At 37.9% G+C, this 23049-nt stretch overlaps 1 protein-coding gene across 2 annotated transcripts in view; it reads left to right on the forward strand.

The window, feature by feature from the left end:
- MOCOS (molybdenum cofactor sulfurase) overlaps positions 1-23049 on the forward strand; it is a 210133-nt gene that overhangs the window by 134182 nt on the left and 52902 nt on the right. For both annotated transcript variants that reach the window (XR_009487894.1, XM_059856631.1), the window contains exon 6: positions 22350-22549. Coding sequence is in view for 1 of the 2 variants with exons in the window: in XM_059856631.1 (XP_059712614.1) it covers positions 22350-22549 (200 nt within the window). In the remaining variant the exon portion in view is untranslated. The remainder of the gene's footprint in view (positions 1-22349; positions 22550-23049) is intronic.

A 23049-nucleotide genomic window follows, 5' to 3' on the forward strand; every position in this document is an offset into this window, starting at 1 on the left:
GCTTGGGGTGGGAGGCTGTGTGTTCTCCTGAGTCTCCATTCCACCACAACTTGTCTTCCTTTTTTTTCCGAGTACAGAAGATGAGGGCTTCTGGTAGTTAGTTGGTGGAAGCACAGGCAGTAGGAGTTTCAGGGCAGAACAAAGGAGATTCTGAAGTGCTGCCAAAGGGCTAGGGGTTAGGAAGTACATTAGACATTCCCATTAGAAAATTGATGTTAGAAAGGGGTAAAAGTAGAGGCAGCATTTTTGTTTAGTTTTGTTTGTTCTATTTTTTGTTGGGTTTTTTCATCAAATTCCAGAGAAAAAAAACTTACTGTGATTTGATGCTCATAAAATCTAAAAGCAGTGGGGGACACAATTAACAGATTGCTGCGATTTGTGAGGTGAAACAAGAAATAAATTTGGCTCATGGGTTTTAGTACCCAAGATGGTTGTTTGTATCCTTTTTTGTGCTTGTGATGTTTGATAATGGCTAGACAGAATGAGATAAAATGTGGTAAATTTTTTGCCAGTGGGGGAGCTGCTAGAAGTTTCTGGGAGAGAAGAGCATATATAATACAACAGTAACAAAGGGCAAACAACATCAAGGGCAAAAAGCTCCATTAGACAAAACATGTGGTCCTTAGTATAAAGCCCTGTAGGTAGAACAGCTGCTGGAGAGAATGAGAAATATCAGGATGGATGTGAATAACACCCAGAAATGAGATCTATTACTATTTTTCTGAAGTGTTATTTACAACATAAAGTCAGATCAACTGATGTATGGTGATTTATAGCCTAAAAATATTAATGGAATTAGTACAGCTGAGCACCATTGCTGTCTGAGCACCAGTCTGTCCACTGAAGTCTCCACCCACCCTGTAAAAACAAGACTGAATTCTCATTATTGCATTAAGCTTGCCTAAGCACCCTGTATCATCCAAATGGCAAGCAATGACTAAGCAATGTCGTATTTTAATTAATATTCAAACATAGATACATTATTTTATTTCTGTTGGCTTTTTAATTTTCTAATGCCTTTTCAAGGTCTGTGCATCTGGAAAGGGAAGGAGACATTTGCTCTTAGTCGAAAAAAAAAAAAAGGCACATTGCCATTTCATTTCTTTGTAGAGGTTCGTAATGCGATTACCAAAATGTGAATAACAATCAAATAATGCAGAGGCTTATTCCCTATGGATAGCAAAAATAAATATCAGTCAAACATTTCCGGCAGAAATCTCAAATTTGTCATGCAAAGTACTTCTCTGCATTCAAACATAATGTATTTATGTGACTCAGAAACATCAAACATTAGGATAAATAGCCAGATTATAAGTACAGTCCGCTTATGAAATGATTGGAATAGAAGTGCAATTAATGAAACTGGCAGAATGGCTATGAAGCAGTGTTAATGCCTTGAGATTTAAAGAAAGCATCCAGAGCTGCTTTACAGCACAGGGTGGAAGAGACACTTAGAGATTGCTTGCCATTCTCCCTGCTAACAATCTTTGACTACCTTTTTGTATTTGTAACTTATAATCACATCAGAAGGAAGTTAGGAGCAATTTTTGCAAGATTTTCCTGGGCTCAGATTTTAAAAGGAACTGAGGCCTTAGGGGGCCAAGGGGAAGAAAATTAAAAGATTGGCAACATCATCAATTCTTTCCTTCTACCTAAAAGCCAGTATAACACTACATAATTAAAAAAAAAAAAAGAAAAACAAAACAAAAAAAATCCCAAACAAAACAAAACCAGAAAAAAACAATAGACAAACCAGGAGTAGGAAAGGACAGTGAGTTCATATATCTGACAAAAGGGCTGCTTTGAGCTCCTTATCCCAACTTTCCCAAAACCACTTACCTGGCAGAAGTGTTCTCTTAAGTTGCTGCAGAATTTCTTTCACCCAGATGAGCTGTTGAGTCTCCTCACTTGCGTTCTCTCCATCCTTGAAAAGGAATGGATATAGTCTGAGATACCTGGATTGGATCTACTGAACTTTTTGAGAGATTAGGTAGGAGTGGCATAAAGCATATAAAATGGCAGGTTTTAATAATTGTGTGGGTCCTGTGTTTCTGGGGATGAAGGGCGCGTGTTTGGGCAAAATAACAGGAATAAGCATTGCCTACTCTGCATTAGTCTGTCTGGATATGTTTTTTACTGGGCAGATATTTTGGAGATATGCATCAACAGTCTGTGATCAGGGGATTGATTTTTCAGCAGATTTTGTTAGTTTTCGGTGTCTAACAGCTAGTGGTGATGGAATAAGCATTTAAATTTTGTAAGGACCTTGGAGAGAATGTTCAAGCAGAGGTTGCTGAGGGCAGCACTAGGCTCTGTTACCACTGTCTGATGGCAGAGGCTGACATTACTTTTAAGTAGTGAGAAATGCTGAGATTCATCTTCTGGATGCTGGAACCTCTGACACTACCTGAGGATTTATTGTGGCTGTTCTTACTGTTGGGTTTCTTTTCCTCTGGTCTTATTAATTATTAGTATATCAATGTAACTTGATTAGCAGTAGCAGAAATTTTTAAATTTACCATACTATACGATTGCAGGTAAATTATAACAGCCTCCTCCAAATAATGTTAAATTAATCGGGTATTCAAATCTTAATTAAGCCTGCTCAACACCAAGGTTTCATGATACTTTGAATATGTTACTACTTATTTGAGTAAATGAATTTATAAATAACGAGCCAAATAACAAACCTCGGGATGGGTTTTGTGAGCTGATGAGCTGATGCAGGTCGAATGCAACTCTGGGTGATCTGTGCTTAGTACTGAATTTAAAGCATATGAAAGTGAAAAAAAAAAAAAAAGAAAGAAAGGAACAAATGGGATTAGGACACCTTTATTTTGAGTCTGTGCAGGATTTATTACAACTTATATAGCCTTGGAGCTAGCATAGTTTATATCCACTTATCTATAGCCTACAGATCTTTATGAGAAGATTTTACCAGAAGATTTAACCAGAAAATAGAGATGTCACTCTATAGTTCATCATAGGGGATGACTTCTCTGAAAAGGAAGAAGTTTTATTAGTCTCAGATTTTTCTTTTCCTGGCTTTAAAAGGACCTACAAATGTTTTCCTCCAGAAATCCCTTTATAAACCTTCCCCTTTAAGTCAGCAATAGTGAATGTAGGTGTCCAAGCAACCTCTGTGCACTGAAGCTATACTTCCAGTAAATGTGGAAAATTCTCAAGGGCCACATGAAATGTTATGAACTGGTGTCTTACACTGTGATTCCCTCCTCCCAGGAAGTTTCTATGAAGTCCTTATGTGCTCACATATGAGCTTTGTTTTTAATTTATGAGCCTCATCGACTACAGAAAAGTTGACAGTAGTCAGGAGGGAAAAGTTGACAGTAGTCTTCCTTGTCCCTCAAGCAGTGCCCATGATGGTTTGTGACAAGGCACATTCCCAAGGAATTGTAGACCATCACTTCAATTGTTAAATCCTGAAACTGATTTTCCTTCTATTTGTGTGTTGAGGCCAAATAAGAGTCTACCAAATCTCAGAAAGGTAACTCTAGAAAGAGCTGAGTCTTCTGCAAAGCTCCTTGATGATACAGCCTTTGCTTGCAGGTGTATTGGACAGCAGTGTATTTACTAACCAAATTATTCTCTGACATTTAGTTTTTATGAAATTTATGAATTATGAATTTATGACACTTAAACCCTTTTTGGAAATGTGCCATTTCTGAGCTTTTGGGTTTGTTTTTCTTTTCAAAGAAGTGTCATTGATTTTGTACCTAGAAAATGTGGATTGTGTACCTAGGAAAATAAAAATATTTTAATTTGGTATAGGTTTTCTTGTATTTTTAAAGATACTATTTTTTGTACATCTTGTTAAATGCTGTCAAATAATAATGAGATGTGGAGTTTTTTAACTTTAGAAGTTTTCAGAAGTCAGAACTAACCAACATGGTGAGTTTTTCAGTTACATCACTCAGAAGATACTTGGTGGAAAGACCTCTAGGACAGTGAGTTCTACATCTTCAGCAACTCCAGCAACTACTTTCTTAAAACCTACTTATAAGATACTGAGAAGATGTTTGTTCATGGGCATTAACTTTGTTGTGATTTTTTAAAATATTCACTTTATAGGAATTTCATCACTTTATATTTGCAATTCAAATCAGAACTACTTTTTAATATGTTAGAATTTCATATATAACAGGAATTTCATTTCTTGAGCAGTTGTGTAGAAACCCTGCTTTCAAAGAGACTGAATTTTATAATACAATGAAGGGAGTCATGATCAAGTCTGGCTGCTCACAGGTTATTAAAACTGTTAGTCATTGTGTCCATATAAGAGAAGAATTAATATATCATTGAAAAACTAAACTAGCAGCATAAATAGGCAGGCCTTTTTGCTTGAATGAGTCCATAAGTCTCTTCTAGGCCCACAGAGGGACTAAATGTTTTACTCAATGGAATGAAGAAAAAGAGCTCTCCCAGTTCAAGGCTGAATGCTTTCTGGCAAGTTTTTTCTTTGTGTGGAATTTCCTCTTTTTCAGCTTGTGCCCATTGCCTTTTGACCTGTCACTGGGCACCACTGAGAAGAGCCTGGCTTCATCTTCTTTACAACCTTCCCTTTTCGATATTTATGCATATCAAAAAGATCCCTACCTGAAAGATGTATTCTCCAGACTGAACAGTTCCATCTCTCTCAGCTTCTCATATTAGAGATGGTGTAGTCCCTTATTCATATTTGTAATCCTTCACTAGACTCACTCCACTACATCATGGACTGTGGAGCTGCCCCACCTCTATCAGATAGGAATAGAATACACACCCCCATTTCCAACCTAAGACAGGAGCTCAGGACTGGACACAGCGCTGCAAAGGTGACCTCACCAGCACTGAATAGAAGGGAGGGATAACCTCAATAAATGCAGCCCAGGATACCATTAACCTCCTATGCCATGAGGTGATCAGCTGCTTGTCCACTGGGACACAAAGACCCTTTTCTAGCAAAGCTCCTTTCCAGACAGTCAGGCCCTGACCAATACTGGTGCCTGGGTTTATTCCTACCCAAATGCAGGACTTTGCATTTCTCTTTGTTGAGCTTTGTCAATTTCTCTTTATAATTCTCCAGTTTGTTGAAATCCCTCTGGTTGGCAGTGCAATCATTAGTTGTATCATCTGGAAATTTGTTGAGTGTGCATGCTGCCCCATTGTCCAAGACATTAATAAAGTTTTTCAATGGCAAAGGACACAGTATCAACACCTGGGATGGACTTTGTGCCATTGATCACTATGCTCTAAGCCTGGAAGTTAAGCCATTTTTCAGTTCCACTTCATTGTCCACTTATCTAACCTGAACTTCATCAGATGGTCTGTGAATATTTTATGGGAGAGAGTGTCAAAAATTAATAAAGTCAAGATAAACAGCATCTGCTGTTCTTCCCTCTTTTGCCAAACTGGTCATCTCATTGAAGAAGGCTATGAGGTCAGTTAAGCATGTTTCACTCTTTGTAAATCCATGATGACTATTCCTCATCACCTTCTTGTCCTTCATGTATGAAAATTATTTCTGGACTCACTTGCTTTATCACCTTTGCTGAGACTGAGATGAGGCTGACCACCTGTAATTCCTTGAATCTTCCTTCTTCCCCTTCTTGAGAATAGGAATGACATTTGCTTTCCTCCAGTCCCAGTCTTTAGGAAATTCTCTCAATCACCATAATCTTTCAAAGATTATGGCCTTGCAACCAGGATTGGCCTTGCAAGCAATAGCAACCAGCTTCGTTGGCACTTGTGGGATCATCCCATCAGGGCCCATGAAGTTGTTTATGCCCAGTTTATTTTAAGGGTTGCGTAACATGATCCTGTTCCGCTGATGGTAAGTTGTCCTTGGACTAGGCTTTTCCTCTGAGCTGAGGGCCTGGGAGTCCCAAAGGCAAGGCTCACCAGTAAAAAATGAGTCATGGAAGATGTTGAGACCTTTATCCTTTTATGTGTCCTTTCTCAACAGGAATTCTGTTTATAGAAATCCTTCTTGTTACCAGTTACATTCCTTACAAAATTCCTGATTGCATCCCTGCATGTTCAAACCATGGCTCTGTGTTCCTCCTGGGTCACCTGGTCCTGTTTTCACCTTTCTACTTCTTGTGTTTTAGTTTAGTAGGGAACTCCTTGTTCATCCATGAAAGTCTGCTGCTTTAACTATGTTTCCTGCTTGCTGGGATGGACCACTCCTGAGCTTGAAGAAGGTGATCCCTGAAACTTGCTTTTTGTACCTGAAGTTGAATTTTTCTTGTTAGGTTAAACGCAAATTTTTGCAGTCACTACTCCTAACTGTGCTGGGAAGCATTTCTGAAAAGCTGGACAAGGACATAAGCAACTGGGTAATAACAGGTATTTGGGTATGTAGACTATGTATCTGCTGCAGGAATAATTGAAATCACTACCAAAATTTCTCATTTATTTCCATGAGCACAAAATCAGGAAGTGGATTATTCTTGTGGTTCATGAGATCATTGTACCATTCAGAGAAGAATCCATCTATGCTATACCTATGGGAGTAGTAGCAAGGGAAGAAGATGGAGCCTGTAAGCTCTTTATGGGCATAGTACAAAATTATCACTGAAACTAATCTTAAATATTTAGAGTTTAGCCCTTCCTGAAAAAGCTATCAAGGATTTAATAGAAAATAAAAGCTTTTCTATTACATTTGTAACCATACACCAGCAATTAGAAGAGAAAAATGAACTGGCTATAGAATCCCATATGAATTCCTGAAATGCCTCCAGCCTCTAAAAAGGAAAAATTTTCTCTCAAACTGTCTAGACTTTCATAGTAACTGCAAGGTAGCCAAATAGATGTGACTTTACTAGGTTTTTCTGTAAGTAGTCTCTTACAGGCATATAGCTATTACTGATGCTTAATTAATTACTGCCAAGACTGAGGTCTTAATGAAGTTTTTATTTTCAAGCAATTTAAGAGTCTAGTGCTGATGCAGTAATTTCTTTAAGCAGAATATCTTCATTTTAGAGCAAATTTATTGAAACTTTATCTGCAATACACACCTGTTTTTCCATCAAACTTAAAATTTCCTATGTACATCTACATAAATATGCTTATGTCCCATTGCCAAATTCTTTTTTAAAAAAAATGTCTTGGTAACAGAAGTCCAGCAGATCTTCATCAAGTGCTTTAATCTCTGTTATTGGATTTTAGTGTTTCCCTCAGAAAAAAAAAAAACAAACAAACTTACAGAGATATGTTTTATGTATTGGTTCTTATCAAGAAGTGGTTTACCTCAGTGGTAATTTTGAATTGTCAAGGTACTGAAGAGAAGCACAGCTATAACATTTTAGTAGTCGATGGCTTTTCTGTGCTCTACTAACATTAGGAAGTGGACTTCATGGGATTTTTTTTTTGATGGAACAGCAGTTACTAGAAAACAAACAAGTTCCTCAGTATATATTTTGTTCTCTCTGTATCATCTGTGTGGCATTCCAGATGTGCTTGCCACTTTGGCTTATTTAATGAGTTAAATAACAAATAAACTAAAAGAACATTCATTAATTAAAAAATATTATATTAAATCATTTATCTCTGGAGTTTTACGCAGAATTTTTTGTAATCTACAAAAAGATCATGCATTAAAGTTAGTTAAAGTTTTGGGCTGAAAACTCAAATACCTGGTTTCATGTTAATAAATACAATTGTCATTTACATAGTGTCAAAATTCAGCATTTGCAGATACAAATACAAATTTTGAAGAGGATTAATAATATGTGGGAAAGGTTGTTGAAGTTTACAGAGCAGAGGGAATTTTCTGCAAGACTCTAGAGCCAGGAATTCCTATAGCTTGTATATTTCTGCCTCACAGTGGGAGCTGAGTAATGGTGTCGGTCACCCAAAGCTAGAAGATGGGACCAATGCCTTCCAAGTGAGAGCCCCCTCTGGGGACTACAATGGCATTGAGAAGGCAGCTCTTCAGCCATTCACACGTGGCAGGAGGTGAGGTACTTTCCCTCAGAGATGCCCACCACATGACATGGCATTCATGTTGAGCTGTAGATGGGAGGAGTTGAGCCTAATTGAACAGTAGCTGTTGACCTGGCATATTCCAAAAATAGGCATGACACCATTTGGTACTTAATTGTGGTCTAGCATGAAACAGCTCCCTTGAACTGCAGATCTGAGGCAGAGCTCAAAGAATAATTCCATTTGCCTGTGACGAGGGACTGGCTGACAGAACGAGTAGTATTAGCAAGGGTGGAGACTGCCAGCATCAATAATAATTATATGTGCTGCTTCTGCCTGTGATGAGCTGCCAGCTTGTAAATGCTGAACAATTGAGTGACCTTGGACAAACTGGTCCCAATAATGATACAGCGTTTGTTTTAATGTGAAAGTGGCAAGAAGGAAAAGATCACAGTGTGTGTCTCTTTCATGCAATCCCTCATCTCCAAAATGGATGCATCTCATGTGAGTTTAATAATTCATTTCATATGCAAAGCCTCTTTCTCTGGTATTAAGAAGATCTTCATTTCAAAGCTTAGGAAATTTAAAGACGACTGAAAGCTGGAGTCAAGAAAGGAAGATAGTTCTTATATGTGCAGCGGCTGTCACCTGCTTAGAGATAATAAAAATACTTCCTGAAAGTTAAAACTGTGCTTTTCTCAGCTTAGGTATCTGCAATTTTTGTATCTGGGAGCAGTGGCAGCCTGTCCCCTTGTGGGGACGAGGCCTGGCCATGGCTGTCCTGAGGCACTACATGTTGCTGCCCGTGTCCCATGTGCGGGAAGAGGAGGAGGAAGAGGCATGGGATGAAAGTGGCTGCCTTGGCACAGCATGCCCCCCATGCTGGAACGCCTGGCCTGAGCATCCAGAGAGCTCAGTGTGGCCCCAGGCCACCACTGGGCTCTCCCTCCTGCCCCATCCTTCTCCTGGCAACCTCTGAAGGCTTGGCAGCCCCTCAGCAGGCTGGGAGTTGGCGTTCTCCAAAAGGATCTCCATGACTGTCTTTGGCATCCTCTGCCAAATGCTGCCTCCTGAGAGAGGGTACTGCTCTCCTGGGAGCTGGGCACCTCAGAGCTCTGTGCTTCTTCCATCGCCCCAGGACCAGGGTGACTGTCCTGCAGTGTCATAGTGTTCTCTGGGCATCTCCAAGCCCTGACAGCAGATCCCAGGCCCTGCTCCTAGCACAGGCATCCTGTGGCAACAGGTTTTGGTGAAATTCATTATTTTCTTTAATACTTTAGAAGAGCTGGAGGTGAGTAAAAGGGGAGCATGGGAATAAAAGGGGTGTAAAATAGAGTCTGAGAATCTTATAAATCGGAATTTTTAAATTGAGGGTAGTGATACCAATTCATTAATTGAAAAACATTGTGGGCATTTAAAAGCAATATATTTTTATGGCTGTGTTAAGTGGTTTTAAAGATATATTTTGCTCTTCTTTTCATAAATTAGTCTTGATAATATCTTCCTGTTCATGGAAGCAGAAATTCTCAAAATCTGTCTCTTGGCATTTTGCCATTTTGTGGCAGTAATAGATCATTCTCTTCTGATGGGAAGAGTTTTGAATAAATGTCAGCTCGACAAGCAGCTGTGTGAAACAGGCTGATCCAGCCTCTGTCTTTGGGTCAAATACTCACTGTCTCTGCTTCAAACGAAATGAGAAAACTAAAGAGATGAAGTCCAATGGGGTGCATTCAGTTAGCATGGAAAAATTTCAAAACACTTTGAAGGATGGATCTGCATCTCAGCATCACAGAGGATATGGGAAAATGTTCTTGCTGGTTACTGCAGGAGAGCTTTACAGCTGTGGAGGATCCTGTCAGCTTTAATAGGATCTGAATACATTACAGACTAACCTGGCTTACAAGCAGCTGACATTAAAGTGCCTGATGCCCCTGACACCCTCCTTCATCTCTTCCCTGCCTATAGATGAAGAGGCAAAGTCTGCAGGAAAGTAATACCAGCATAGCAAAAAAGCCAAAATAGCTGAGCAGTACAGTGATGTGTTTAAATTCTATCTTACAGAATATTTTCAGATAAAATTACAAACATATCACACATACCCAGAATATTATCCATACAGAGCTGTGGAAATGAGGGGGGGAAAAAAAACTGTATGAGATGTGGGAAACAAATTAATCCTTTGTAACAGAGCTCATAATGTTCCAAGAAAGTGTGGTATGACTTAAAGCTTGGGAGTTGCAGAAGAAAATAAAGACTGCAGCTGCTGTCTCTGGCTGTTGAACAAAGTGAGCCTTCAAGGTTCAGCTTTTAGTCAGAAATAATCAACGTGCTGTCTGGTTACCAGCACGTCTTGTTATCTGCTCTGATAAAGAAGGATCTAAGCTTTTATATTAGATCACATACTGAACTTGACAGCATCATTCTGATAAAAAAAGAAAAAAGGGAACAGCTGTAATGAGTACCTTTGGCAGGACTCACATTGTCAAGTCCTCAAAAAGAAAGGGTTTTTTTTGATTGATGGATTGGTCTGACCTTACAGGTGAGTCAAGTCTCAGCAGGACCATAAAACTAATTTTTCTGACCCTTCAGTTTACACTACTTTCCTTTTTCCTTTTCTGTTCTATGTTTAAGATAGGTGAAATGTTTCAACACAGCTTCTACTGATCCTAAAAATTCTATGATTCATCATAACTTCATAATGTTAATCTATTTATTTCTTACATGATCAGATATAGAGAAGGAAAGTGCTTGAGCCATCATTTCTTTACTTATCAATTCATTTATTTGTACTGCTCTACAAGGGGTGTTTTACTCCTGTGAAACTTCTATCTTCAGATGGCATGTGACAGAGTAGAACTCTCTGGGACATTAGAGGTCTCTCTTTAGATCAACATGTAGGCTTTTCTATCACTTCTCAACACTGTGGAATTGTTGATGTCAGAATAACTAGGAAGAAATTAAGAAAAACGGACAGAACACAATATTGTTACAAAGGCTTGAGAGCAAGAGATATGTCACATAAGCTTCCTCATACTCTGGAGAGAATGGTTGTCAAAGTATGTGAGAAGACAAGAAAAAGGAAAATTGCTAACCAGTGTAAAAAAACCTCCCAGGCCAGTTCCAAACTGCTGAAGTTTCAGCAGCTTGCTGAAGGGGCACTTGCTGTGTAGCTGTCACTACTGTGTTGTCTCTCCTGGGGAGTTCAAGTTCACTGTCTGCCATTGCCATGAAAGGCCAGCTCATCCTGCATCTTCTGACCTCCCTTCATAGTTTGTATTGATGCCTTCTCCTTTGAGAAGACTCCCTGCTGAGAGCTACAACAGGCATTATAATGAAAGGGGAAAGGGTTGAGAAGCCATATCACAGTCCAAGCTAATATCATCTGATAAATACTTCATCTGATCCTGGTGTCACTTTTGGTCACCCTAGAATAGAATAACATACTATGGTTGATGTCCTTGCAGTTGCCTTTTGGTCTCACCAATTTGGTAAAATTTCACTGTTGAAAACTGCTCAGTAAATTCAAACCATTTATAGTAAACATTGAAGAAGTTCTTGAACTCTTAAATATTATTGAGGAGTTTCATGGAAGAAAGCTACTGAGTACTAGAAAAAGATTTGCAGATGGCAACCCACAAAATTGTGGGACTGTTATTGTTCTTGTGAAAGGAAACAGGGCTGATTGTTTGCATATTGTTTCCCCTTTATCCTACCATATCCAAGAAGGCAGAAGGGTTTTGGAGAGGTAAATGAATATGCCAGCTCTGCATGAAATGCCAGCCACACTAATGTTTAACACGTGCAGCCTTTAAATGCATTGCCATGCATTTAAAGTCACACCTCTTAGTTATACAAGTTTTCCTGTTGGGTTTGCAGTCAAATGTTTGATTAATCAAATAGTTTGATTAATCACTCCACTTCTAAATGGTCTAAAATTTGCTGCAGCTTTGAATTAGGTGTGCAAAGTACCTCAACAGGGGGATGGAATTTGTGCAGGACTGTCACCTAGGTATGTCAGACCACCAGAGGTGTGGTGAGGCCAGAAAGGTTGAGTCAATAAAATATTACAGAGTTTGAGTCAAGAGAAGTATTAGAAGCTTGGGCAGCCCGAAACAGCCATTCTGATTAGTTCATTTCAGATAAGAATATCTATTGCACTTAATAAATGAAATAGACTAAATAATAATAATCTTTAATAGGTGTCAGTAATTTCAACTGCAAGCCAGGGCTTCTGACTGGTCAGCTAGAGATTCCAAACCAAAACAGTGTTATCTGCAAGGGTGTCTTGTGTGCCATTGCAGCCATTCAAGTTATCTCATATATTGAGTTAAGCGTCTTTTGGAAAAAAAAAAAAAGAAAAAAAAAAAAAAAGAAAAAAAAAAAAGATAAACATATTTCATCAAGTTTTGTAATTCAAGGCTAAGGTATGAAAAGAGATTCCTTGCTGTGAGTATGGCATTTGCATATCTCGTGTTGTGCAGCACCTCTGTGTGGCCAAAGGTCATGGAGATAAATGTGTGCCAACTTTCTTTGCCAACAGTAGTTATACTCAGGGCCTGTTAGGCATAATGGCCATATACAATGTGAGTCATTTCTGAGGGCTTTCTTTTCATGATGCTTTAAATAAGAAGTTCTTTTCGTGGTCATACTTTTCATTTACAATAGCAAGACTGCCCTTGGTGGGGCAAGAATAAAAAGGAAAGTAATAAGGATTATCTGTGTCTTTATTTCCTTAAATTGATTCTCTCCTGAATATTTCCATTTACAAATAAAGGCATTGTAGATGTCTTTGTAAAATATGCTGCATAAAAGAAGGAAAGAAATGCATGGTAAGTAATACTAAATAACAAAAAAAGCCACAAGAAGAGCTGTTGTTTCTGTTGTTTTCCTTCATTTGCCCTGATAATCTTCTTTAACATGTTGAAATATGAATCTCATAGAACAGTCTGAAGAGCAGTAGCTACTATTACCATTTTGGTGGATCTAAGAAAAATAATTCCAAAAACTGAGAGCTCCAAAAAAAAACAGGAAAGTAAAAATTTTTTTTAGAGTTATAGGTGGTGACAAACTAGAGTGTGAAGCCCCTCAAGGGAAGACACAGGTGAATGTTGGCCCCTCCACATCTCATGAGTGTTGTAGCTTCATCCCTACCTTGTAGGAAGGAAAGCTTTGCTGTTTTGCTTTTTCCTTGTTACTAAAAAATGGAAATTTGTGAACAGTGCCTTGAACTGGACCTTCATTTCTAAAGCCTTGCTGTTGTAAAAAATACTTGAAATTGAAATGATGAGGGAAATGGCTTTTTTCAAGCTATTTGTTTACAGCTTAACTGTAAAGTCCCTCATTTGACAGAGCTGCAGCAGCCCCTACTCCTTTTCCCTTCCATCTGCAGAGCTCATAATGTAATGGGTTGCCATGGGAAGAGGCCAGGGCTTCCTCTGTGCATGCTGCCTGCTTCTTTTCCCTGTCAGTGGCTCCCTCTGTGTTGGCAGCACTCATCCTTCACTGGTGCCTTGCTCACATCAGTGTTTTCTTTTAACCTTGCCCAAGTCTGTCTTCAGAGGCAGTTCCTGAGGTCACCGTGGAGCTTGATTTACAGCATGAGACAGCAAGTGGTGCACGTAGGAATTGCTCATGTCTTCAATACTTCAACTCTTCTAAACAGAATCTGAAGTAGGGATTTTGACTGATTTATGGCTTTACAGCTTATTGAAGCTGATATAAGGCCAAGAATGGTTATTTTTTTCACAAGCACACTACCTACAGCCTTTATAAGGAAGCAAAAACTGCAAAAAATTACTTCATAATATCAACATTTTCTACCTTAGATTTCTCTTCTAGTCTTCTGTTTAGTAGATCTGCTCATTGAACTTACAATTGAGTAAAATACCTATTCCATGCTTACAAAATTACAAATGTTCAGTCTTAATCCAGCACACTTCCAAATTGCTCATCAGCCCCTTGACAGCCCCTTGAAGCTCAGGGAAATGAACAGTGTAATAAAAACCTCCCAAAAGGGAGGTTTATATCAGCCAACACTGCAGGACATTCTGCTTATACAAAAGCCTGGTGCTGTTTTACAGGAGTGATTGCTGAGCATCCCCCAGCAATGGCTGTACTGGCATCTCACTTTTATTGCATGAACTCTTGAGAAGTGAGGCTGGAACTACAACATCATTGCTGAAACCTGTGTGTTGAGAGTGTGTAACACTGTGCCAAAGTAGCCACTTTCTGCTCTCAATTTTTCCTTTCACTATCTGTGGAATGCTTTGTGTGTTCACACGTCTCACAACTCAGCAATGAACTTCAAGAGGTCTGAGCCTGCCATGTGCAGTCAGAAAAGACAGACACAGGAGGGAAGGTGTTTCAGTGGGTCACCTTTTGGGCCTCAAAAGAACAGTGACTGAAGCAGGCTTCGTGCTGTGACCTCAGGGTAGTTTATATGTTAACTATAGGTCTCTCTTGTGGTGTTAGTGTAGATAATTGTTAAAACAACATTAACCGTGTTAAAAAGCCTGGGAGAAGCCCTGGCATGAGGTTCCAGAATTCAGAGCACTTCTTAATGTTGACTGCATGCTTCCCAATGATTAAGACATCAAATCAGAGAAATTTCAAGGCAGTTTTTATAATTCATTGTTTTTGCTTTATTACCATTGTTTTCATTATTGACACCCTTCCTTCCATGGTAGTTTATTATTATTACTACTACTACTACTACTACTACTACTACTACTACTACTACTACTGTACCAGCAGAGACCTAGTCTGAGAATGCAAAACAAATAGCAAAGCATCCTTTAAGGCTATTAAAAATTATTAATATCAATAAATCCAAAATTCCACTAAGAAAAAGATTGTTCTTTTCATTAAAAAAGATAGAAATTATTTTACTAACTTCCTCTATTCCTGAATGTTACAAAAAGAGAATGGGGAAATTGAGAGATTTTTTTTTTTTCTTGTTCCATCACTATTCAGCATCATGCTTTAAGATTTGTTCTCTGGAAACTTTTCTTCCAGTGTATGGTGATTCTTGGTTTAATTAAATGAACTTGTGGTATTTTCTGTATTGCTGTGATGGGAAAGTTCTGTGGAGCCTTAGAGCAGGATACAAGGGCTGCACAAGAGCACAGATAGAGCATCCCTCTACTTCATATATTGGTAGGAAAAGCCTTGGTTCATAGATTGTCAGAGAAAAAGAGGAAAGGTATCCAACCAAAATTATGTGTAAGAAAAAAAGCTGTACAGCAAATCAATATGCTGCAGTGAACACCAAAGTATTTCACTAACAGAGAGATTGCAAAAATGTTATGTTAAATGTTTTGCTAATACAAAACCTATAGGAAGGTAGAGTCAAACCAAGGGGTGCTGAGGTGTGAGTTCTGGGCACAACATTAGCCATTCTTCTTCACCTAATGCAGGCAGGGTGAGTTTTGAAGCAGAACTGATTTATATCCTAGCAAGGCTTTAGATTGGGATCTGTCATCTTAGGAAGGAAAAGAAGGAATCTGTCAGGGTTTTCAGAATATTTCAAAGGGTTCTCTTGATGCTGAGGGAAAAATTTCCTCCCACAACACCCACACCCCATACCCCCCCAAACATTTGGATTTCTCTTTATATTCAGTCTATTTTTGGTGCAAATTGTTTGTATCCATTGGTCTGCAGCTCCCCTCAAGGGAAAATGAAAACAAACAACCCACAAAACTGTGAAGATGTTAGAAAATCATGATACTATCAAGTAGCAGTGGTGGCTGGATCCTACAGGAAAGTTATTTTTTGGAAGAATACAACTTAACTGCAGATCTGATGATAGTATCAGTTTAGCTGAGTAGATGATAAAGGTTCTCCTCCAGCTATGTTACAGTGATTAGAAAGTTGCTCCTGACTTGAATAAGTAAGTTAAAAATTAATAAAGAAGTGTTCATGCAAAATCATGGTCAAATTAGTCTTATTGTCTTGAAAACGTAAGACTTTCTGTCTCATCTTACCTTTCCTAAATTCCCATTATAGAGACAAAGAAAGAGCTTTTTGCTCTGCATTGTATTAGCAGACTAATTGTGGAGAGTTAAAAATTCCATGGAACAAGCAGCAGTTAAGCTTCCACATGCTGACTTCAAGGAATTGTGTACAGCAGGCTTCATTAAACAAAGAACAGAGACGTTTCATAATAAAGCAGAAAACAGGCCTGGATGTAATATTCAGGTTTCTAACAGCTGTCAGGAGAATTCATGTGTTTTTAAAGTCAAGCTTCTCTTGCATTTCGTCCTTAAGATGACAGAATCATAAGCAGAAATTGTTCTGCTGGACTGAGAAAAACCTTGAGAGATAAAGCCTTTAGAGGTAAAATGTGAGTATCACATAAACACATACTTTTAGAGGATTCTGCTTTTCTCACCGAAACCTCTGTGGGCTCATGTCATCCAGCACTCTGGAGGTACAGTTGGAATGCTGCTTCCATGAGGTGTGCAAGGCACTCTGCCTTTTTGAGAGAGACTCCCCAGTCACCTTTTATGTTGCTGGTTTTATAGTTTGAAAAGTAATCCTGCAATTATTACCTCTGCTGAGAGTATGCATGGGCACATGGAAGGAAAGAAAGGATGGACAGAAATACCCTCAAACAGTAATTTAAATGTATCTTACATTTTAAAGCTTATTTGAATTCTTAGATAGCTATTAGTCTAAGAGGCAGTTAACTGAAATTGAATTGTACCTGTAATTAAAATATTTTTACTAAAATTGAGTCAGACAGCTGGCATGTACAACTTCCCTGCTTTCATACAACTTCCAAAAAATTTTTAAAGAGGCAAAGTATTCCTCATTATGATGTTTGAAAATCAGGAGCTGCTTCTTTCAGAATGCGCTGCTCGTTTTATTTAGAACAGAGACTTCAAACTCCCCTCACTGTGTGAAAACAGAGCTTGAATTAGCTGCTCTAAAGAAGTGGGAGATGGGGCATCAAAGAGCCTTCTGTTCATTAAGATAAACACTGAATATGTGTTTCATGTTTGGTTTCAGTATAACATTCTGAATAGAGGATTAAGCAGTTGCTTCCCACAGTCTTAAACTATTGAGATGGTGTGGGAGAAGGAGGAGAATAAAAGGATTTAAGCTATTATGCAAAGAATTAGTGTTGAGAGAGTAAAAGGTCCCCCTATTACCCATTGAATTCTGCATGGATTTAGTTGTGTTGAGTGTAACACAGCTCTCTATGTTGGACACACAGAAAGTACATAATTAGCTCTCAGGAATCCAGCTGAAGTTTCAGTCTGGACACTGATCTTTTGATAGGGATTCTTGCCAGTTGATTATGTACTTTCAAACCACATTATGTACATTTCTGGGGGAAAAAAACCCCATATTTCATAACTGAAATATTCTTTTTATGTAATTCTTTTTGTTACCTCTTAACTTTAGAAAGAAGCCTGCATTATTTTTTTAGAGGTACCAATGACAACCGGGGTTTTCATTGGTACCTCTAAAAAGATTTTACCCTTCTTGCTCTTAAATGCAGTCACCTTAGCTGCAGAAACAGTCATGGTCCACCCCACTTTGTGCTCCCCAAAATAATTTTTATTACATGTGTTTTATAGATGAAGTTGATTGAACTGGTCATGTGAGTCAGAGTGAAAGAGAGGTTTGCAATCTGTCCATGCCTTATGCCTTTACTGTGAGTGTGGATGATAGATATTTTTATGAATAGGTTGGTAAGTCATTTACAGTGGTTTATTTTGAATTAAATGAATGAGATTTTGGTAACAGTTATGACCAATATTGCAGTTCTCTTACATCAGAGGAGCTCTTTTCTATTTACACCAAGGAAATTTTAATGTATTAATTGTAATGTTCAAATTCCCTGAGTGGCTTTTCTACCCCTAGTTCTGTTTTAAAAACTGTTTAATTTTAAGTTCTGTTTGGTTGCTGTTAGCCAACCCTTAAGGACATTTTCATATCCTGGGATTTTTTTAAAAATATATATATTGTGTTTACTTCATTGTAGCTGATGAGAAATTACATACCTTTTTCATATCTTTTTTTCCTCTAGGCATCTGTTACTCCTTACTCTGGGAAACAGGCTAGATTTGGTTTAACTAAGGGAAGAAATTCTCATAATTTAGGGGGAAAATCTCACCAGGAGTGGGTATATTTAATGTTTTTTTGATAAATGTAGGAACTCTACCAAGGGGTGGCTGATCAAGTTGATTATATTTTCTTCTCTTTATTTCCTTTTCTTGTTTTTTATTTTTAACATTTCAGGATTGCACTTTGGGGGTGGGGAGTTGGATCATCTTAAGAATATTTCATGTTCATGTTTGCAGCATTTTGGTTAAAACAGGAGTGCAAAAGAATAGCCATGGTTAGAATACATTGTTTAATGTGGTTTAAAGCTGAAACACTCAAATTCACCAAAAATTACCATTACCAAGTTCATCCTCAAGAGGTTTTTTTAGTGGGAAGAATAACACTAAATAGGTGAAAGACCTCAGTCAGAGACATCCAGTTCTATGCAGGAAAGAACACCAAAAAAAGCTCAGAAATTAATCTTAATGTACGCTTTCTGGAGAAAGTGAAGGAAGAACTCCAAATGTTTGACAGGATTTCCAGGTTCCATGGCTTCATTAACACATTGACTCACCAGTCCTGCATGGTGATCTGTCTCATTTGGGATTCAGTAGAAGGTGGTTACATGATGGTTTCACTCCCTGATGATTGGTTTGCTGAGATTTCAGTTCATTATTTCTCTGCCTCCTTGCTATCTATTAGGTGACACTAACAGATAGTGAATCATATTGATCTTTCTCTTATCCAAACACATATGTGAGCTTGGATTTACTGGAGTGATAGAGAATTTGTTGCCCTTAAACCTCAATTTCTGTAGCTTTTTCACACTGAGTTAGAATAGCTGTGTATTTGTTTTATATCTCTCTTCTTCCTTATCTCCAGTATTTAGCTTCTCATAATAAGAGAGACAAAAAATGTATTTGAATGCAGATCACAGAGGTTTCTGAGTACAGCCTGAAAACCTTAAGTACCAGATCTTTCATTCTAGAGGCTCCTTTCCAGTCTCTGCTTTATCTTAATCTCTTTATTCAAAATCTTTTATAGGTGTTGACATACACCTATTTGTCTACAGCTCTTTCAGGAAGAGCTAACATTTGAACATTTGGGCTGCTGAAATCCCGGTTTATTGGGAAAGGAGACAATATACCATTACATGTGTGCCATTATGTAATGCAAAACCAGGTCCATGCTAACTCAGAATCATTCTTTACTGAATAGTTATTGGACATCTGTATATCTCAGACTTATCTGATTAGATAAAATTCCACTGGAAAAAAATCTTATTCTATTTTGCACAGAACAAGCAGCTTACAAGACAGAGGGTAAAGCAAATACAAGATCTTATCAGCAGTCTAGACAAGCAGTGGATTTCCTACATGAATACTTTGAATGCGCACAGTTTGTACCCTCTTGTAAGTGTGGCATAACTTCTTCTCTTACATATGACTTAACTGTCCCACAGTCTCTGTGAAGACATATGCATACATGCAATTCTTATGGAAGAGTTGACACTATAAATTTATCTGTGGGTTATCCAATGCAGTGACACTCTGAATTTTCCATACTTGAACAGTATTTGTTTCCATAACAATAGCCAGTCTGAGGGATAAGGTGGCATGGAAGGTCTGAGATGGTGCTGACCTATCAGAATACTGTAGTGTGCAAACATTCATCAGCAATATGAGAGGTACCAGCATCTCCATAGACTTCCTAGAATACTATGGCAAGGAGGTTTGCACACAAAAGTAAGTAGAAGCTTGCTTTGTCAATCTCTTCTGCTCAAAAAGTTTACCACGAAGTTACTAATGAGTGCAGGTTGTGGATTGTGAGCATTCTCTGTGCTGAATGTGTTCCTGCACACATTGCACACATGAATACTGTGGATGGTATTAGATAGACTTCACCTGATGTAATTTAAACATGGGATTAATTCTGATCCAAATCACAGAATGCATAAATTGTTCCTAATTTTAAAATAATTTTTAGGAGCAACTAGATGCAATTCACTTTGAAATAATGCAGCTGTAGGGAATAAAAACCTTAAACTGAGAAGAAGTCAGGGTACTTGAGTCCTTCCTAGCACCTTCCTGAGGTGAAGTATCGATGATTTCTCTGAACTGTAAGTCTTATAAAAGGCTTATGATGTGTTACTACTTTTATTCTCAAACAGAGATTTGTTCTGGCTCTTATTTTCCCTTCCTTCTTACTCCTAGAAGGGAGATGAGGTAAGCACTGTATTTATATAATACATAGTACAGATAATTTTGTTGAACAAAATAAAAATAAATCAGAGCTATTTTCTGATTATATCCCTTTTTCTGTCAGAATAAATTTCAGATTATTGGCAGTTTTTCCACAAGGTTTTCTGTGACATCAGACCTAATTACCACCTATTCTGCTACTTAAAAATATGGGATCCTGGCAACACAGCTTTTTTTCTCCAATCACAGGGCAGGAAAGCAACTGCAGGCTGTTGCATTTGGATTTGTCAGAAAAAATAATTAAAAGGCTCATCAGCTTTTTGGTAATGAACAAGGAAATGTGATTAAGAAACTTTAAAGGAAAGTAGCTGAAAACAATATAGAAATGATAGCAGGGATGATTGCTGTGAATGAGTGACTGAAATTTCTGAATAAGTGATTTCTTCAACCAGCCACAAGGACAGTAGTTTCATCTTCTATTAAAAGATCCCTGTCAGTTTGGAAAAGCTCTGAATCAGGAGATGAGACACATCTCAGAAGCTGACAAGGCAGTCACTTCTCTTAAGACAGCTACTTTCTGGCAAATGCTCAGAAATAACGTTTTGTGTGTGTGTGTGTGGTTTTGGTTTCCTTTTTTTGCTGTTTCAACACTCTTAACTTCTACCCAACAATGACTAGGACATTTCTGACAAGTCAATCTTTTATTCTCAGAGACTCTAAAAATACAAATCATCTTTCAGATCAAAATGTTCTAGAGATGCTTACCGAGTTTACTGTGGCTAGCATCTAGAAATTGCACTGATTAGCTCCTGGCATGCTTCCTTGCAAATGCTTTACATGTTAGTATCTCATTAAATATCTTATTCCTCTTCATTATTCTTCAGCACCAAAAAAATACGCTTCTACCTTATATCTAATCTGTTACTATGCTTTTAACATATCCTCTCTCATCTTATCTAAAGAAGATAGCACATAATAGAGAAACTCAAAATAAAAGTCAAATAACAGATCCTGCTGAAGTTCTTCTGCATGTCAACAGAAATGCATCTTACTTTTTTTCTTTATATACATTGATAAATTACATGGTCTTTTTCATGAATAAAGGCACAAAAGTCAACAAGATTACAAATTTTCAAGTGTGGATCTTTCCAGATACTCAGATATAAAAGTAATATGCACAGAAGTAAGTGTGAGATTCATAGTTACAAAGATTAATAAAAGAAGGTAAAATAAAATGTGAGACATACTCATGAGCCTCAAATAGGATACTCAGCATTACAGAAAACACTCTGGGTCTAAAACCCAGAAAGAAAAATACTTTGCTACTTCAAGAGGTCTTTGCTGATTCTTTACCTGTTTTTATTCTTTGCACATGATGTAGACCCACTATAGTGCAGTGCACAGTGTGCATAATGGAAGCTCCTTCAATAGGGACATCTAGCAAAGACACAACCTCTCCTCAAAGAGCAGAGATGTTGGAGGTCTTCATCTATCAGGAATTCTCTGCAGTTCTCTTTTCCAAACTGCACAGTGTAGCAAAAAGGGAAAAAAAAAAATTACTCTTTATGCTTTTGCCAGGCCAAGTTCTGTGAAAGCCTGTCTGTAAAGTTTCTCTTGACCCCCCAGATTGCATGGGGGTGTAGTCAATGAAGAATTCACAATGCCCTTTTTCTTCTGTAGTAGGAAGTCTTGGAAGAATAATTCTTCATTATTCAAGTAAATTCCTTGTAAAATTACATTTTTATTTTGTCATTACATTTAGAATGTTAATAATTTTTACCTCAGACATAACAGTTTGCTTTCTGTGCTGTGTTCCCATGATCTCCAGAGTTATATCTGGAGAAAAACTTGTTTTTCAGTTTATTTGTACCAGAACATCTTAGTTTTATGTAGAGACTGGAAGTATAAATCTTGTAATTCCTGTAAATCATTTCAGTGGAACTTTAGCTTTCTACATTAGATTAACTATAGATAAATCCTTGGTGCAACGCTACTTCTGAAACTTCTACATGAGGAAAGAAACACTTGAAAATTGTATATGCATTTAAAGAAACACAAAACTATCAATTTTGTGCTAATTGCCTCACACCACACCATTCTGAAAAATCATCCTTTTTTTTACATTGCCATAAAAATAATGCCCCGACATGTATGTGCACTTTTCTTTTGTAGGTGGAATGGAGAAAATAAAACAGCACACCTTTGCATTAGCTCACTACACCTACACTGTGCTGTCTAACTTGAAATATGCCAATGGGGCTCCTGTAGTACGTATTTACAGTGACACAGATTTCAGCAATCCTGATGCCCAAGGTCCAATCATTAATTTTAACGTGCTCGATGAAAATGGACAAGTGCTCGGCTTTTCACAGGTATGTTTTACTCTTGTCTTGAGTTTACTGTTGTACTTTAATTTAAGCGTGTTCACAATGAATTCTTTGTCCTAAAGGTAATCTTTTGTTCTTTCTGAGGTTTTGGGTTTGTTTCTTCATAGCTCTGCACCACATATACACACCATGTTTAAAGCAGTAGAAAAAGAATCCAATAAATAGTGCTGGCACAATACAAAATACGTAATAGCCAGAGGCAATATCTTTCAGATTTATTACTCCACAAACAGGAGGTTTGGAAGTGGGCTGTTTAACAGGATACATTGACTAGGCAGTTTGATATTTTGCTGGCTTCCTTCTCTAGAGTACTCAAAATTGGGAATTGAAGAGCAAGTCTGGAAAAGCTGATAAAGAGACTGCCTTGGAGCTTTGACATACAAGTGAAATTAGATCTCAGAATATTGCAGTCACCAATGAAAGAGGAGTACTCTTTTCCCTTCAGTTGTAACAATTACATTCTTGTAATATTCTTGAGCAACCAT

Source organism: Haemorhous mexicanus, chromosome 1 (assembly GCF_027477595.1).
Source record: "Haemorhous mexicanus isolate bHaeMex1 chromosome 1, bHaeMex1.pri, whole genome shotgun sequence".
Lineage (NCBI taxonomy): Eukaryota > Metazoa > Chordata > Aves > Passeriformes > Fringillidae > Haemorhous > Haemorhous mexicanus.